This window comes from Rhineura floridana, chromosome 3 (assembly GCF_030035675.1).
Source record: "Rhineura floridana isolate rRhiFlo1 chromosome 3, rRhiFlo1.hap2, whole genome shotgun sequence".
Taxonomy (NCBI): domain Eukaryota; kingdom Metazoa; phylum Chordata; class Lepidosauria; order Squamata; family Rhineuridae; genus Rhineura; species Rhineura floridana.
The window spans coordinates 12820521-12839487 of NC_084482.1; the positions used below are offsets into that span (position 1 = coordinate 12820521).

Here is an 18967-nt window from a genome sequence, read left to right on the forward strand (position 1 = left end):
CACTTCCTCAGCAAGGAGACCAAAAATCAAGTCACCTTCACCTCCTTTTTTGAAAAGGGGGAAAAATGATTAAATGTCTCAATGGCTTTAATGACCACTCACTCCTCCTAGGGGGGAGAAAAAGCCACACTCAGATCAGATGAGTGTAATTGTGCCCATTTATTCCTTTATTGCAGTCTTGACAGAAAGAGATTTTTTTTAAAATGAAAGAAGAAAGATTCAGTAACAAAAACAGCTATGCAGTTAAAATTTCCACTTGTGGAACACTCCAGATACCCATTAGGCCAATCAGCTTTGTTTAAAATAAAAAAATGGACAAATGTTCTCTGTGCAAAAGAAGTGAGGCTTTTTATATATAAAGAGATAAGGGAAGAAACTAGTTTAAAAGAATAAGCTGGCAGTGGATTAAAGTAATGACCCTGCAGAGTTGGTTAAGAAAGTATATGACCCTAAAAGTACCACATCATCCGGGAGTCTTTTCAGGCAGATAGAAAATGCAAGGCAGTTAATTCAGGGACAAAGTCACAAAAGCAAATCCTGGCCTATTGTGAATACTCTTCTCCCATGCCACTCTTGCACAAAAAGCAGTTTTAAAATCCTTTTTAGAACTATGCCTCGCAAGGAAAGGGGGGGGAGGAGGACAAAATGATGGGCTGCAGAGGCCTTCCCCGGAATGGTTTCATTGGCCATTGCAGTAGCCACTATTGCCAAACATTTCTTGAGAAGCATAGGTCATGTAGAGGAAGCCATCTTCATCCTTGTTGTCATGGTAGACCTCCGATATAGTCAGACTTAAGCAGGGCAGGCTCTTGTTGTTCACCAGCAGGTAGAAGGCTTGGGTGGCCGTCAGGGACAGGCGGCTCCTAGAGAAGGAAATGGAGAGAATGGAAGAGCCCTGCTGGATCAGTCCAAAGGCCAATCAAGCCCAGCATTCCATCCTCACAATAGCCAACTGGATGCCTCTGAGAGGGCCACAGGCGGAGACTGTAATCAAGGTTAAGATCAGCAAGGACAAAAAGCTGGTGGCTATGACAGGGTGGCCCCTTAACACAGCACCGAAAGAGAGGAAAGGTCATCAGTCAGAAGAGAGACCAAGTTTTTTTTTATAAAATGTGCATGTTTTGATGAAGATCTAGAAATAATTTACTATAATTCAAACAAAAATACAATGCACCTCACTATATTGGTAAAGGCTTGTGGCCAGGGGACCCATGTGCCTATTCAGTTTGCTGTCTGTGTGCTGTTGATATGGAAGATCCAGGCCCCTGCTCTCCCTTCATATGGCCTTCTTTACTGTTACTGAGCACCATCCTGTACTTGAAGGGCTGTCCAATTTAAAGGAGGACATATGGTCACTCTAGACCAGTGGTTCCCAATCTGAGGGCCATGACCCCCCAGGGGGCTGAGGAGTAATCCAGAGGGGGGCCCAAACAGTAAAGAAATGATATTCTTTTTTTTTTTAAGAAAAGTCTTCACTCCCTGGACACGGTCTGCTCCGCACTGCCACTGCAGATAGCACCTCCCGCTTGCTCTAAACAAGTGGGGAGGTCTTTTGCTGAAGCAGCAGATTGTCTTTCAGGTGCACCAAAGGCTGCTTTCCCCCTTCCTTCCTGGCAGCCAGCCTGCCTGCTTTTCTTGGCACCTACTTGCTGCCACCTCCTTTAAAAAAATATACTTATTTGTGCAGCTGCCCAGATCTTGCCTTGAGCCCAGACAGACCTAAGGAACAGTGGGGAAGCTCACAACTTGCTTGCCCCCCATCTCTGAGACTATGTATTAGTGCGTCCTTTCTTCCACCTACACTTTGACCCCTCATCTCTCTGTCTAAGATGCTGAGGCAGTGGAGGGCTTCCCCCCTCTCGCATGCCTGCCTGCCTGCCGATGCTTGTAGGAGGGAGGGGCGGTGTGTGTGTGTGCGTGTGTGTGCGTGTGTGTGCGTGTGTGTGCGCGTGTGTGCGCGTGTGTGCGCGTGTGTGCGCGTGTGTGCGCGTGTGTGCGCGTGTGTGCGCGTGTGTGCGCGTGTGTGCGCGTGTGTGCGCGTGTGTGCGCGTGTGTGCGCGTGTGTGCGCGTGTGTGCGCGTGTGTGCGCGTGTGTGCGCGTGTGTGCGCGTGTGTGCGCGTGTGTGCGCGTGTGTGCGCGTGTGTGCGCGTGTGTGCGCGTGTGTGCGCGTGTGTGCGCGTGTGTGCGCGTGTGTGCGCGTGTGTGCGCGTGTGTGCGCGTGTGTGCGCGTGTGTGCGCACATTGATCTGTCTTCTGCTCCACTCTCATTCCCCAAGTGCATGCTAACCAAGTCACCAGTTCTGATGATCATTCCCAGGCCTAAAGGCACTAACCCCTGTCCTTAATCGGTCAACCCTATTGTCTGCAGTGCACAATCTAGCATCCCCAACACCACCCATTGCTGCTTCTTGATTACAAGCATACCCCGCTTAATGTCGCTTCACTTAACGTCACCTCGCTATAACGTACATGCTCCATACATCCCTATACCCCGCTTAACGTTTGCGGGCTTTGCAATAATGGACACTTTATTGGCATGACGCCGCTGCCATCTAGTGGTGATTGCATGCAGTACAAGTGAAGACAATTGCTTCACTTAAAGTTTATTTTCGCTTAAAGTATAATGTTCGCAATGGGACCGGAGAGTAAAGCGGGGTATGCCCATACTATCTTTTTTTAAAAAAAATCTCAGCAGGTTGGCTGAGGCTGGGGTCCTGGAATTGCAGCAGAAATGTATTTATTTAATTATCATTGCATTTATATCCCATCTTTCCTCCAAGTTGCTCAAAGTGGTGCACATGGTCCCCCCTTTCCATTTTATCCTTACTCCAACCCTGTGAGATTGGTCAGACTGGAGACTGTGTCTGGTCCAAGGCCACCCAGTGGGCTTCATGGCTGGGTGGGGATTTGAACCTGGATCTTAGTCCAACACTGTAACCCACTGATGTTGGGAAATACGACTGTACATCTTCAGACTGTGTGTGTATGTGTGTGTGGGGGGAGATACCAATTTGATTGGACCTTTGCATGAAGAAAAGAAAGCAACACCTCTCTGTCTGCTGGGAGCTTTTTATAGAAAGGGATATTTGGAGATGTGATTTGGAGCAGGGGGTCACAAATTTTTTAGAGGTTACAAAGTGGATCCTGTACTCAAAGGTTGGGAACCACTGCCCTAGACCACTGTTCATCAGCCTTGAGTCCCCAGCTGTTGTTGGGCTACAACTCCTATCATCCCCAGGCAGCAGGTTTAATGGTCAGAGATTATGGCAGCTGTAGTCCATCAACATCTGGAGACCCTAGGTTGAAGACTACTGCCCTAGACTATGGCCACAAGACACTGGCTTTCTAGAATGCAAGGTTATTTGATATTGGCAGTCAAACATACTGATGCTATGACACAGCAGCTGGGAGGCCACATTGTGCACATGGTAGTCTAATTACAAACGTGGGAGCCTTGATCATGGTGCATGAAGTCATGGTGACTTGCATAGGTGAATAAGCTGCCACAAGTGTCACCATAGAAGGACTTTGGCTTCCCTGAAGTATAATGAGTCTGTACCCAAACTCAGCTGCAAGTTATCAAGAGGCAACAAACATGTGTGACCCATGCATGCCATACATCATGCAAATTCTCCACCCAGTCCAAATTACCAAATGCAGGCAGGCACAGGGGTTCCTTGGATTTCACATTTGGTGTGTCCAGACAGATTTCTAACTAAAGATAACTAGTTGCTAGAATCACATACTGCTATATCTTTAGCAGGGTTTTCTTCATGAAGACAACATATTTTAGAAGACTGTAGGTTTTTAATCCTCATGGAGTAGGAAGATTCAGCAGAAATGCACCATGTGCTTTTGCAGTAACTGTAGCCAGGGCCGGCACCAGCCTGCAGTGGGCCCTTGGGCAGCAGCAGCCACACTACCACTGCCGTGGACTTAAGTATGCCCAGGCGCATCATGCAGTAATGCACTGTGTGTGCACACCTTCCATAATCCAAGATGGCTGGTCCTGACTGTAGATATCCTTCAGGAGCAAAAGGCATATGGGATTTGACCAAAACCAGCCCAGTCTGCCACATGAATATCTGTTCCTAACATAGAACGCTGAAGCAACTCACATTCCCCAGAAACACTGTTCCACAAAAGCCATGTTAAGAACACCCACAGGCAACATATTTCTTTTGCCATGGTACTGTGCATAAATTGCTGAAGAAGTTTTCCATCAGGTTCAGATTAAGGTAAACGTTCTCCCACCCGCCAATTCCTGCAATATGTGAAAATTCCTCCGTACCTCAGAGTGAAGATAAATTGAGACATAGATATATCCTGGGAAACCAGGAACTTGATTCGATCCAGCTGTGGGAGAGCTTTCTCCTTCTGATAACGCTCCACCACCACCTGTACGTAGGAAAGCATAGAACAGTTTCAAGGGACAGGATGGAAGCTCCACTCCTGGAGAAGCAGATCTGTCTTTGGAAGCTGCCAGGAAGGAAGGGAACCACATATGTATTGCTCCAAGTTCCTCACAGGAACAGTGAAGGACATTAAGTTCAAGAAAGAGAAACATGCAGTGAGCCAGGAGTTTCATACCCAGTTACAGCAAGGTAGGTATAGTTAAAGCTTAAAACTTAAAGCTGAAGGAACAATGTGGGAAAACAGTCACAGCTCAATGGCAGAGCACAGGTTTTAAATCTTGGACTCTCTGTTGTAAGTCAGGCAGTAAGACTGGAGAAAACTGTTTCTAAGGACTTAGAAAACCATCAACCACTAGCAGAAGAGGCAGTCAAGAACCTTCAGTCCATAGCACTCATAGTTCTTTGGAATATCCATTGTGTTTCACTTGTTCTTTAGTTACACAGATAACAATCCTGTATGACAGATCAGTGACACTATGATTCCCTTATCGGAGGTTGCGTGGGGAGGTGGACTGAAATTGGTAGCTTGCTCATGGAGAGGTGCAGCCTGGTCCTCGACATACTGACTCAAAAGTAGGGATGGGTGACAATTTTGATTCAGTTCGCATTTCAAGCCGAATCTATCAAATTTGCACTTTCCAAAACACTAAAAAGACCAAAAAACAGCCATCCTTTGAAATTCGCACTAATCCAAATTTTGCAATGCAGCTAGCCAACCAATGTTTGCAAAACTGCATATATTAGGAGGAAGTGCATAAAAATTGATATATATATATATATATAATGAAAATAACACACAAAAAGGCATTATATGATGAGAAATGGCTTGCAAATATGTGTACGTTAGACAAAGCAGCATACAAAGATGTGTTTATTAGGAGAAATCTGCATTAAAATGCTTAAGAATTTTCATGAGGTTTTTGTTTTTTTAAAAAAAGATGTGCAGAGATGTGGAGAATTTAAGGTTGGATAAATGAGAGCACCGGAACAGACAGATCTTTCCACCCCTATAAGTGTGCATAAGGTTTTGCAACAGTAGTGGATTTGTGGCAGAGACCAGATTGGGACCAGGTACTTTCTGATTTACGGTTTATTCTTCTCTCTGTCCTTATGGCAGCTCTGATCAACTCTTGCAAAGTGAAAAAAGCCCCTGAAGCCTCTCAAAATACAACTGAGATGCTTGGAAAAGATTGTGCTAGATGTGTTGGCAACATGGAAAATGACAACAGGCAGATGCTATGACATATGGATCATTTAAAAAATTAAGCTTCAGAGTTTAGGGTGACCATGTGTAGAGTAAGGCAGGAGAGATGCTGTGCCTTTTATGAGTGGGTTTTGCTAAGAGAATTATCAGCAGGTGCAACTTCTTGGACTCTGCATGACCAGCTGCATATTCTACAGAACTGTAAAAAAATACAGGAACTTTGTTCAGATGCAATGGAGGAGAGTCGGCCTATCAGAGAGTGAAGCAGGCATGACAGCTGAAGACTACTTTAAAGCTACACTCAAATGCAGACTTGCAAGCAACACAGATGTCCTACTGTGTTCAATTGTGCTTCTTTGCAAGCAGGCACACATAGAGCCAGGCTGCCCAAGTAATCTGTGTGCACCACAGCTTCCATCCTGTGGTTGAGAAGCTACATGTCTCATTCAACCCTATCGCATTCAGCTCAATCTTACTTGTTTTAAGTCCACATCCCACCAATGGCACTTCCAGACTATTTGAGTGGGATTCAATCACCTATTGGCAAATTCAGGATACACAATTAAAATTGATTTGGCAATCTTGTCAACAAATCCACTCCCCCCCCACCCCAGTAGGTCTTTTTACAATAAAGAAAAGTGCAGGCAAATGCACTGGAAAGTGTAGAATAACATTTGCTTGATGAAACATCATTATCACCTCCCTGCAAACAAAATCAGAATGAATGCCCAATAAATAGCCAACGCAGTCCCAACATCCACACAAACTTTGTGCAAAGAAATCAGGATGAATGCTCGACCAACTGATCATCCGGAAGCAACCACGGTCAACAGTCATGCTTTACATCAGGGGTAGGGAACTCTTTTCAGACCAAGGGCCACATTCCCTTCCAGGCACCATATGCCAGTGGTGGGCAGGGCCAGAGGCAAAAGTGGGTGGAGCAACAAATGCACATTATATCTTTATATAGCAGGGTTGTTTCTACACACACCTTCATCAAGGCAATCTAGAGGCATTGTCAGAGTTCAAGCACACATTCCAGCCAGGCAACAGAACACCCAGGAGGGCATTAAGCAGGTCAGCAAGGGATATGGCATGTGGAGAGAGAGAGTGTGGCTGGGGAGGGTCCCAAGGGCCAGAAAAGGAGGCATGAAGGGCCACATCTGGCCCCCAGGCCTGAGGCCCCCATTCCTGCTTTAGATTGTAGCCTTATCATTGGAAGGACAACAGTCATTCCAAGAGTAACCAGAAGAGTTATGGTCCAAGCATCACTGCTCCGTGTAACAAAGGGTTTTCAGCTCTGCCATTTTTAAAAGGATACCTGGTCAAGGGGTGGGCGAGTCAAATAGGCAGAGCTCGGGGAGGAGATATTAGGTGGAAATATGTAATCATCAGCTCAAAATTGCCAGATATGCCTATACAGAGTCCAAGATAATACTTTTTCTTAAAAAAAACAACCCAGCAGTCATAGCAGTTTCTCATCTCCTGCTGGGCTCAAGACTGAACATTTCACACCAAGTTTGAAGGGATTGAGGAATATTGTGACTTTTCTTGTGGCATTTTAAGGTATAGTAAAACCAGATGCAGGAGAGCCAGTGTGGTGTAGTGGTTAAGGTGTTGGACTACGACCTGGGAGACCAGGGTTTGAATCCCTACATAGCCATGAAGCTCACTGGGTGACCTTGGGCCAGTCACTGCCTCTCAGCCTCATGAAAACTTCTGGAGAGTACCAGCTAGAGGAAGGTTGACTTAGAGGCAGAGCGATGCAGTGGATAAAGCACTGGAACTGCAGGATCAAACCCACATTCAGCTTGAAGGTCACTTGGGGCCTGGGCTCATCACTATCTCCTAACCTACCCTGTACTACAGCTTTGGAGAAAATAAAAGAAACTGGACAACTTCTTGAAAGCAGTTCTATTATCTCAACCTAGTTGTGTCTTGGGCTAATTGTATATGTACTATAACAACTGCATCAAACACTGCTTTTGAAGAAACCAAGAGATTCCAGGCAGGAAAAAAAGAAGAGAGATTTACCGGGATCTTGCTTGGATACTTTGTCCTGATATCAGCTGCTTCACGCATCCGAATGACTAAGAAAAAAAGGAGAGAGATAAAAAACATGACAGCGGTCAGAAAGACTTTTGGAAATTTCAGCTTCCCATAGACTACATTTAGAGGAAGGTCATCACCCTTAGGTCACATCTGCGCCATAGATTTGAAGCACATGGCTTTCTCCAAAGAATCCTATAGTTTGTCAAGGGTGCTGGGAATTGTAGCTTCTGTGAGAGGTAAACTATAGTTCCCAGGATTCTTTGAAGTGAAGCCATGTGCTTCAAATTTATGGTGCAGATGTGACCACATACACCCCTAAAATCTTTTGCCCACTTCAAAAGGTACCAGAAAACTGCCTTTTAGTCACCACAAGTAGTCATCTGCAGCAGCTCATGAGTGTCCCAGCCAGCATCCCTTACTGAGGAAACTTCAGAGCCAACCTGTTTTATGTTTTCAAGACACAGGGATGTGAGGAACCATCACCCATGGGGGATCATAGCAGAAAGGGAGAAGATGGGTGTTAAAGCAGACATGGGGGAAGCTGTGGCCCTCCAGATGTCACTGCACTACAACTTCCATCATCCCTGCCTATTGGTTATGCTGTCTTGGGAGATGGACCCCACCAACAGTCGGATGGCAAGGTTCCACATCCTTGCCCTAAAGAAGGAATTTAGACTGCCACCTTTTTTCTTGTAGGACTCCTGCACCCTTTTAACAGCTTTATGTCAGAGGCAGACATTCAACAGGAGGAGCTCTTTTCAGTACAAGAAGTATTGGGGTCAGGAAGTTTCTCCATTTAATTTCTGACTGCCATCCAGCTGTTGCAGGAGTGAGCAATTAGAGTTTGGATAGGGAGCAGAGCAAGAGACAGGTTCAAATCCATACTATGTTACAAAGCTTAGTGGATGGCCCTGCCTGGACCAATCACTCTAGCAGCCTAATCCCCCCATGTTGCTTCAAGCATAAAGATAGGGAGAGGTGGTGAAAAACCCTAAATACCACTGATAATAATAATAATAATAATAATAATAATAATAATAATAATAATAATAATAATAATAATAATAAATTTAATTTCTTCGTCGCCTATCTTGCCGATGGCCACTCTAGGCAACTTACAAATTTGTTAGAATACAATTGATAAAATATAATACAATATAAAAACAATACATCTGCAGCAACAATATTAAAACTGGGCAGGAGGCATTACAGTTATAACAATTAACCCTCCCCGGATACCCCGAAGGCCTGCTGAAAGAGCCAGGTCTTTAAGGCTTTCCGAAACACATTTAAAGAAGAGGCGTGCCGGAGATCTTGTGGGAGGGAGTTCCAAAGAGTGGGGGCTGCCACTGAGAATGCCCTCTCTCTAGTACCCGCCAATCTGGCTGTTTTCATTGGCGGGATTGAGAGAAGGTCCTGTGTGGCCGATCTTGTCGGGCGGCATAATTGGTGGCGTTGAAGGCGCTCCGTGAGATAAACTGGGCCGAAACCGTGTAGGGATTTAAAGGTCAATACCTGAGCTTCTTGCAGGAAAAGCAGACCAGAAATGAGATGGCCAAAAGCTAAAGAGACCTAATAGAAGAAAGGTGAGGCAACCCAGAGATGTGGGGAAACACTGCAAAGTTAGGCTACTTTAGAAGGTGAGAGAAAAGAAAATATTTGAAATGAAAGCAGAAATAGAAACAGGCAGTGCTAAAGAATAGTAGGCTATTAAGCCAACCACTAAAACAAAAAGGAAAACTGAGCTTAGCAGGAGAAAGATGCAAACAGCAAATTAGAAGCTCCAATAGACAATCCAGAGTTGCATGCCCCACCCCATCACCTATCTCATCCTTCAGCTCTTTTACCTAAACTTTTCCTCTGCTTGAAAGGACAGCTGTCACTCTGGTACCGAAGCATCTTTAAAAAAAAAAGAACTTTCCTCCCCCCCCCCCCACTAGACCTTTCCACCCCTGCTCTGGAGTACTAACTCAAACAAGATCACTTCAGCTTGCCTCATTCACTGCCTTCATATAACAGAAGGCTGGTGGGGGGTGGAGCTGCCTGCTTCCCATATAATGATAGACACCTGCTCTGAGTAGTAAAGGTGAGTAAGCCTGAAACAAGGGAAGCCTACAGTAGTGTAAAGAGTCTTTGCTAGGGATGGAAAGATCTGTCAATTTTGGTTCTCTCAGTGTCTCATTTTTCCAATCTTAAATTTAGTTCTCCACATTTCTGTAGCAATTTACAATTGTTTGTTTTTTTAAAAATCCTCATGAAAATTCTTCAGCACTTTAGTGTGAATTTCTCCTAATAAACACATTTTTGTAGACATGTTTGACTAATGTACACATTTTTACAAGCCATTTCTCATCATATAATGCCTTTTTGCATATTATTTTCACTATATACATATATTCCTTTTTGTGCACACTTTCCCCTAATATATGCATTTTTGTAAACCTAGTTTGGTTGGCAAACTGCATCTCAAAATTCAGAAAAGTGTGAATTTCAAAGGATGGCTGTATTTTGGTTCTCATATTGTTTGGGAAAGTGCACGTTTGCTTGAAATGTGAACTGGATCAAAATTCTCACCCATCCCCACATTGTGCACACATCTGTGATACTGTGCCGGCTTTTTCTTTATGACAAACACAGCCCCTGTTTTCTGGTGTCTGTTTCTGGTAAAACACTGTCCCTATTTTGCCTTTGGGGGAAATGCTGAGGATGCCTTTTAAAAACTCCCTAGCATGCATGGCTCATATACCCACTAGATTTCCTCCAACATCAGCCTTCCCCTCTTTCTCATGTCTCCAGAATTCAAATGGTGGGAGTGGGGGATTTGCAGTTCACTTGAATCTAGCAAGCAGGCATGCCAATAAATGAATGCACATGAAGCCCAAGTGTTCATTACTTTCTGAACAAATCCCCAGAAAGGCCAGTCCCGACAGAGCAGGCTGTTGAATGTGTTTGAGTTGCAGGTTGCAACCGCTGGGCCGTAAGTACAACTGGATCCATCTGTGTGATTTTCATTCTTCCGTCCTATGCACAATTACATGGAAGAAGCAAGTCCCTTGAATCAAGTGGATGTACTTCAAAAAAAACACCTGTGCATATGGTTGGGCTGTAAGGCTGTAGCCTTGTGCACAATGATGAGAGAATAAGTCCAATCAGACTCTGTGGCCAGCTGAACATTTGCGGAAGTATGCAAAAGTTAGGGCAGGTGTGAATGAACCTTTGGCCCTCTTGATGTTGCTGAACTACAACTCCCCTCATCCTTGGCCATGCTTGCTGGGGCTGATGGGAGCTGTAGTTCAGTAACATGGGATGGGGAAGGTTCCTGGCTCAGAGTGGCCAGGTGAAAAAGAGGGCAGGGCTCCTGCACCTTTAATAGTTGTGTAAAAGAGGAATTTCAACCAGTGTAGCTTACAGGACAGGCTACACCTGCTGACATTTTTTTTTTAACTTCTGCAGGACTATTAAGGGTACAGGAGCTGTGCACTCTTTTCCACCTGGCTACCATAGCAGAGGCACACGTTGTGTGCGTTTTTAAAGAAGTGCCTTGCAGCCTGAGCCTATGCACATGGGGCTGTCTCCTTGGTCATTTTTGTATTGTTTTAGGACTAACAAGCCCTAGCTCAGAGTGAGGACCCTTGAGCCTGAGAGCCAAATGTGGCCCTCCAAGCCTCTGTGTCTGGCCCTTGACACTCTCCCCAATCACATCCCCTCTCTCCAGGCCACACTCCTCACTGGCCCTGCTTCACACCCTCCTTGAGTGTTTTTGCCTGGCTGGAATGTGCCCTCAAACTCTGACAATGCCTCTTTCTCGCCTGGATGGAGGATAGAGAGGGGTGTGTAGAAACTGGCCTACTGTGCAAAGGTAAAATTTACATTTGTTTCTCTGCCCGTTTTTGCCTCTGGCCCTGCCCATCACTAGCATGAAGGAAATGTGGCCCCCAGGAAGAAAAAGGTTTCCCACCTTTGCCCTAGTTCAGATGTGGAGAACCTTTGGCCTTCCTGATGTTGCTGAACTACAACTCCCGTCATCCCTGCCCATTGGCCGGGCTTGCTGGGAGTTGGAGTTCAGCAACATCAGGAGGACCAAAGGCTCCCCACACCTGTGCTTGCTGTTGCAGCTTCAGCAGCTAGTGAAGGATAGGCTATTGCAGAGCAAGTGGATGCAGTGGATAGGAAGCACAGAAGAGTCTTTGGTAATATATAATTAGCGTTGCCAGGTCTCCATTTTTGGGGGGTCCTCTCTGGGTGAGGCACCCCAGTCTCTGGTTTCTGGTTAGCCAGGGAGGCACGATAATGGGCCCAAATCTCCCGTCCCTCAGTAGATTTAGGCCTGTTGATGCACCCTTGTGGCCTTGGAGCCTGCTGCATTTGATTGGGGGGGTGAGGAGGAGGATGTTCCTCCTCATCCCCCCCACAGGATGCAGCTGGCTCCAGATCCCTCCCTGTGACATCACTAGAGCCCATCCCCAAGTCTCAGGGTTTGAGATGCTTCTGACTTGACGACTCTATGTATAATGAGTGACTCTTGGCATGAGAACAGTTGATGCAAATGTGTAAGTATTGCTGTTTGCATCTGTGAAATGTTGAAGGGTCTGGTGCCAATGCAGGCTAATCATTACCATATGTTCAGTGGTGCCATACTAACACTAGACTTGTGTCTAAGCCCCAAATTTAAATACATGAGACTTAGTACATTATTTTATATTTATCTTGCCTGTCCTGCTAAAGGAACCAAGGGTGGTAAACAACAAATCAGGAAAACAATTCCAATTAAAACAAGAACAATTAAAATAATTTAGAAGCACTATTCCCACAGCTAATAATTTCACAGTTGCCAGGAACAGTATATTTCAGCTATGTAATGCCTGGGTGAACATGAATGTTTTAAAATCCCCCCTGAATGTTAATAATGAGGAAGACCGATGTGCCTCACCAGGGAGGGCCTTCCATAACCGGGGAACCACTGTCATGGGTCAGCACCAACTAGGCAACACCGAACAGCAGCACCCCCAACAGAGCATCCCTTGCCAGTCTAAGGCCTGAGATGGTTGATATTAAGGGTGCTTTGTTAGGGGTTTGTACACTAATACTAGCACCTTGAACTGGGTCCAGTAGCTCACTGGCAGCTGGTGCAGCACTTTAATGATTGGTGACACATAGTCTTATCGGGCTACCCAACTTACCAGCCTAGCAGTCACATTCTACACTAGCTGCAGCCTCCAGACCATCTTCAAGGACAGTCCCACATTGAGCACATTACAGTAGTCAAGGTGGGAGGTCACCAGAGTATGGACAACTGAGACCAGGTTATCCTCATCCAAGATTAGCTGTAGCTGGTCAACCAGCCTAAGCTGGGCATAAGCACTCCTAGCCACAGACGTCACTTGAGACTCCAGTGACATGATGAAAACCAGGTGTACTCCCAGGCTGTGAACTTGTTCCTTCAGAGCAACGCCTCCCAGAACACGTTGTCCTCCTAATTCCCAGCCACAGGAATGGCCCACCCACAGCATCTCCATTTTCTCAGGATTCAGCCTCAGTTTATTGGCCTCCATCCAGCTCATCACTGCCTCCAGGCACCAGTCCATCACCTTCACAGCCTCTCCTGATTCAGATGGAAAGAAGAGATAGAGCTGTTATGTCATCAGCATGCTGATGGCACTGTGGTCCAGTTCCCCAGATGACAGTTCCCAATCGTTTCATATAGCTGTTAAATAGCACAGGAGACAGACTCAACCCCTGTGGGATCCCACAACCAAAAGTCATGCAGTACAATCCTACTACAACTAGTGCAAAATCCCTGTCTTCCAGTGTAGCCTAGGCCTGTGCTCCCATTCCAACCTGACTCTCCAGGATGGAGGGGCGTTTCATTGGTTAAATGGGTTAGATTTTGATGATCACTTGTGTTTCACCAGTACACCCTTCCCCACTTCATGCCCACCAGATGTCGTGGACAACAACACCCATTAGCCCAACCAGCATGGCCAATGGTCAATGATCATGGGAGCTCTCTTCTGAAACATCTGGAGGGCACCAAGCTAAGGAAGGCTGCATCAGTGCAGTGTTGCACTCATGCTGGGATATAGGATTGCCCCTAACACACAGCTGTGCTGGTCTTCCTACTGCTTGCCCACACCCTGCAAAAACCTCTGGACATGTCGAAGGATGAGTCTTGCCAAGCTCTCACCAAATGTCAGTGCCTGAGTTATAAGGAGAAAAGAAGGGAGAGCTTGATGAAATCCACAAGCTTTAGCGCAGGGGTGGGGAGTCTTTCCAGCCCAAGGGCTGCCATTCCTTCTGGACAACTCTCCATGGGCCACATGCCAGGGGTGGGCGGGGCCAGAAGCAACAGAAGGCAGAGCAATTAATGTAAATTTTACCTTAGTACCCCAGGCAGGATCAGAATTCATGGACACATTTCAGCTGAGCAAAAACACTCAAGCGGGATGCAAAGCAGGACCAGTGAAGGGTGTGATCTGGGAGAGCTGCAAGAGCCTGATGGAGGTGCCTGCCTGGAGAGCTGCCTGCTGCCCCTGGGCCTCAGGGTCTTCACCCTGCTTTAGCTCATGGTACTCCCCCATTTTATCCAAAATAAAGACCCCTCCATAGTGTTCTAAAATCAGTTCAAAAGGGGGCATCCTGGTTTCCCTGTAATAAAAGCTTAAACAGCCCCGCCCCTCACTCAGGAAGGAAGGAAGCCTGCCTTCCTGCCTTCAAAGGAAGGAAGCCTGAGAGAATACTAAAGAGTTAAGCCCCAGCTCATAGCCATCAGCCTCAAGTAACACATCATTGGCTAGCAGCAGTAGCTGGGAGGAACCAGCCACACATATAAAGTCAGAGCACCCTAGCGAGGGAGCCTGCTCCACGAGCTAGAGGGAGCCCCAGCTGACGAAGCGTCAAGGTGAGTTAAGCAGCAGAGCGAGTTCGGCAGCAGGGCGAGGAGGACAGGGCCCCCCACTCTGCCCGTCTGTTCCCTGACCTCTACTAAACCGCAGTCTCCAACCCATTGACGTAATAAACCTTAAACAAAACTATGCAGGTAAGAAGCCAGCAGGGGTGTGGGGGCTTTCCAGTGTTTTGCACCGCCTGCAGCATGTACGACTATCTGCCTGTTGGACAGAAGTCGTGGGTGTGCTCTCGGTGCAATGAGCTCCTGGCTCTCCGGGAACGACTTCATTTCCTTGAGGCCAAGGTGGCGGACCTGGAAAAGCTGACAGAGGCAGAGAGGTGTGTGGAGGAGGCCTTCAGGGATGTTATAGCTGTGTCCCACTCCAACGATGATAGCTCTCCTGCTATCATGGAGAACGATGGTCTCGGGGAAGGAGAGCATCCAGCTGAGGAAGAGGGAAACGATCCCTTAGAAGGGACCCATTCCTTGGGGGATGAGCAGCTATCCTCTCGTGCCGAGGATATATCTCCAGGGGGTGGAGGGATCCTTGTAGTGGGTGATTCGATCATTAGGAACATAGACAGTGGGGTGTGTGATGGGCGTGTAGACCGCAAGGTGTTTTGCCTGCCTGGTGCGAAGGTTGCGGATATCGCCCGTCGTTTAGATAGTTTGGTAGACAGTGCTGGGAAGGAGTCAGTGGTCGTGGTGCACGTTGGCACCAACGACATGGGGAAATGCAGCCGTGAGGTCCTGGAAGCAAAATTTAGGTTGCTAGGTAGGATGCTGAAAGCCAGGACCTCCAAGGTGGCTTTCTCTGAAATGCTACCAGTTCCACGCGAAGGACCAGCCAGACAGGCCCAGCTTCGCAGTCTCAATGCGTGGATGAGACGATGGTGTCGGGTGGAAGGGTTCGGATTTGTTAGGCACTGGGGAACATTTTGGGACAAGCCGGGCCTGTACAAAAGGGACGGGCTCCACTTGAACCAGAATGGAACCAGACTGCTGGCACTTAAAATTAAAAAGGTAGCAGAGCAGCTTTTAAACTGACTGAGGGGGGAAACCCGACAGGAGCTGAGAAAGGTCCGGTTCGGAATAAACCTCCCCCCTGGGATAAAAACCAAAGAAATGATGAAATTTTAAAAGGGGTAGGCCTAGAAGTAGGCATTGTGAGAGCAGGGGCACAGGATATAAATTCAGAAGAGCAAAATTACCACAGGCCTAACCACAAGTGCCAAAGACACTTGAAGAGAGACACTGCTTACAAGTGCCTGTACGCTAATGCTAGGAGCCTCCGAACCAAGATGGGAGAACTGGAGTGCTTGGTCTTAGAGAAGAGCATTGATATAGTGAGCATAACCGAGACCTGGTGGAATGGAGAAAACCAGTGGGATACGGTTATCCCTGGATATAAACTATATCGGAAGGACAGGGAAGGACGTATTGGTGGCAGAGTCGCTCTATACGTGAAAGAAGGCATTGAATCCAGCAAGCTCAAAACCCCAAAAGAGGCAGACTCCTCCACAGAATCGTTGTGGGTGGTGATACCGTGCCCCAGGAGGGACTTAATACTGGGAACGATCTATCGTCCCCCTGATCAAAATGCTCAGGGAGACCTTGAGATGAGATATGAAATTGAGGAAGCATCCAAACTAGGAAATGTGGTAGTAATGGGTGACTTCAACTACCCGGACATAGACTGGCTGCATATGTGTTCCAGTCATGACAAAGAAGCAAAGTTTCTAGATATTCTAAATGACTATGCCCTAGATCAGTTGGTCATGGAACCGACCAGAGGGGCAGCAACCCTGGACTTAATCCTCAGTGGGGACCGGGACCTGGTGCGAGATGTAAGTGTTGTTGAACCAATTGGGAGCAGTGACCACAGTGCTATTAAATTAAACATACATGTAACTGGCCAATTGCCAAGAAAATCCAACACGGTCACATTTGACTTCAAAAGAGGAAACTTCACAAAAATGAGGGGATTGATAAAAAGAAAGCTGAAAAACAAAGTCCAGAGGGTCACATCACTCAAAAATGCTTGGAAGTTGTTTAAAAACACTATATTAGAAGCTCAACTGGAGTGCATACCGCAGATCAGAAAAGGTACCGCCAGGGCCAAGAAGATGCCAGCATGGTTAACGAGCAAAGTCAAGGAAGCTCTTAGAGGCAAAAAGTCTTCCTTCAGAAAATGGAAGTCTTGTCCAAATGAAGAAAATAAAAAAGAACATAAACTCTGGCAAAAGAAATGCAAGAAGACAATAAGGGATGCTAAAAAAGAATTTGAGGAGCACATTGCTAAGAACATAAAAACCAACAACAAAAAATTCTATAAATACATTCAAAGCAGGAGACCATCTAGGGAGACAATTGGACCCTTGGATGATAAGGGAGTCAAAGGTGTACTAAAGAATGATAAGGAGATTGCAGAGAAGCTAAATGAATTCTTTGCATCTGTCTTCACAGTGGAAGATATAGGGCAGATCCCTGAACCTGAACTAACATTTGCAGGAAGGGATTCTGAGGAACTGAGACAAATAGTGGTAACGAGAGAGGAAGTTCTAAGCTTAATGGACAATATAAAAACTGACAAATCACCGGGCCCGGATGGCATCCACCCGAGAGTTCTCAAAGAACTCAAAGGTGAAATTGCTGATCTGCTAACTAAAATATGTAACTTGTCCCTTGGGTCCTCCTCCGTGCCTGAGGACTGGAAAGTGGCAAATGTAACGCCAATCTTCAAAAAGGGATCCAGAGGGGATCCCGGAAATTACAGGCCAGTTAGCTTAACTTCTGTCCCTGGAAAACTGGTAGAAAGTATAATTAAAGCTAGATTAACCAAGCACATAGAAGAACAAGACTTGCTGAAGCAGAGCCAGCATGGCTTCTGCAAGGGAAAGTCCTGTCTCAGTAACCTATTAGAATTCTTTGAGAGTGTCAACAAGCATATAGATAGAGGTGATCCAGTGGACATAGTGTACTTAGACTTTCAAAAAGCGTTTGACAAGGTACCTCACCAAAGGCTTCTGAGGAAGCTTAGCAGTCATGGAATAAGAGGAGAGGTTCTCTTGTGGATAAGGAATTGGTTAAGAAGCAGAAAGCAGAGAGTAGGAATAAACGGACAGTTCTCCCAATAGAGGGCTGTAGAAAGTGGAGTCCCTCAATGATCGGTATTGGGACCTGTACTTTTCAACTTGTTAATTAATGACCTAGAATTAGGAGTGAGCAGTGAAGTGGCCAAGTTTGCTGATGACACTGAATTGTTCAGGGTTGTTAAAACAAAAAGGGATTGCGAAGAGCTCCAAAAAGACCTCTCCAAACTGAGTGAATGGGCGGAAAAATGGCAAATGCAATTCAATATAAACAAGTGTAAAATTATGCATATTGGAGCAAAAAATCTGAATTTCACATATACGCTCATGGGGTCTGAACTGGCGGTGACCGACCAGGAGAGAGACCTCGGGGTTGTAGTGGACAGCACGCTGAAAATGTCGACCCAGTGTGCGGCAGCTGTGAAAAAGGCAAATTCCATGCTAGCGATAATTCGGAAAGGTATTGAAAATAAAACAGCCGATATCATAATGCCGTTGTATAAATCTATGGTGCAGACGCATTTGGAATACTGTGTACAGTTCTGGTCGCCTCATCTCAAAAAGGATATTACAGAGTTGGAAAAGGTTCAGAAGAGGGCAACCAGAATGATCAAGGGGATGGAGCGACTCCCTTACGAGGAAAGGTTGCAGCATTTGGGGCTTTTTAGTTTAGAGAAAAGGCGGGTCAGAGGAGACATGATAGAAGTGTATAAAATTATGCATGGCATTGAGAAAGTGGATAGAGAAAAGTTCTTCTCCCTCTCTCATAATACTAGAACTCGTGGACATTCAAAGAAGCTGAATGTTGGAAGATTCAGGACAGACAAAAGGAAGGACTTCTTTACTCAGCGCATAGTTAAACTATGGAATTTGCTCCCACAAGATGCAGTAATGGCCACCAGCTTGCATGGCTTTAAAAGAAGATTAGACAAATTCATGGAGGACAGGGCTATCAATGGCTACTAGCCGTGATGGCTGTGCTCTGCCACCCTAGTCAGAGGCAGCATGCTTCTGAAAACCAGTTGCCGGAAGCCTCAGGAGGGGAGAGTGTTCTTGCACTCGGGTCCTGTTTGCTGGGTTCCCCCAGGCACCTGGTTGGCCACTGTGAGAACAGGATGCTGGACTAGATGGGCCACTGGCCTGATCCAGCAGGCTCTTCTTATGTTCTTATGTTCTTATGAGTCTTGCCAAACATGCAGTTAAGCAAGATACCTGCTTCACTATTAATTTCTGAGCATCCTTTGGAGAATTTCTGAGAGTTATTAAGCGGTGGAGACAAGGATGGAAGAAGACTGTCGAGGAAACGTGCGAGGGTCC

At 46.2% G+C, this 18967-nt stretch overlaps 1 protein-coding gene across 1 annotated transcript; it reads right to left on the minus strand.

Moving 5' to 3' along the window:
- Positions 1-140: 140 nt before the first annotated feature.
- Positions 141-9643, minus strand: LOC133379376 (microtubule-associated proteins 1A/1B light chain 3C-like). Its single transcript, XM_061614506.1, has 4 exons — positions 9520-9643; positions 7655-7710; positions 4293-4399; positions 141-863 (listed from the first exon to the last, which is right to left on the minus strand). The coding sequence occupies exons 1-4, from the start codon at positions 9569-9571 to the stop codon at positions 680-682; spliced, it is 399 nt and encodes a 132-aa protein (XP_061470490.1). The 5' UTR covers positions 9572-9643; the 3' UTR covers positions 141-679.
- Between the last annotated feature and the right edge of the window lie 9324 nt (positions 9644-18967).

Coding starts and splice junctions, on each gene's coding strand:
- LOC133379376 (XM_061614506.1), bottom strand. CDS start 9,571: ATGCTTCGGTACCAGAGTGACAGCTGTCCTTTCAAGCAGAGGAAAAGT. Junction 7,711..9,519: donor CAAGCAGAGGAAAAGTTTAG/GTAAAAGAGCTG, acceptor TTTTTTTCTTAG/TCATTCGGATGCGTGAAGCA. Junction 864..4,292: donor CAATTTATCTTCACTCTGAG/GTACGGAGGAAT, acceptor TTCCTTCTCTAG/GAGCCGCCTGTCCCTGACGG.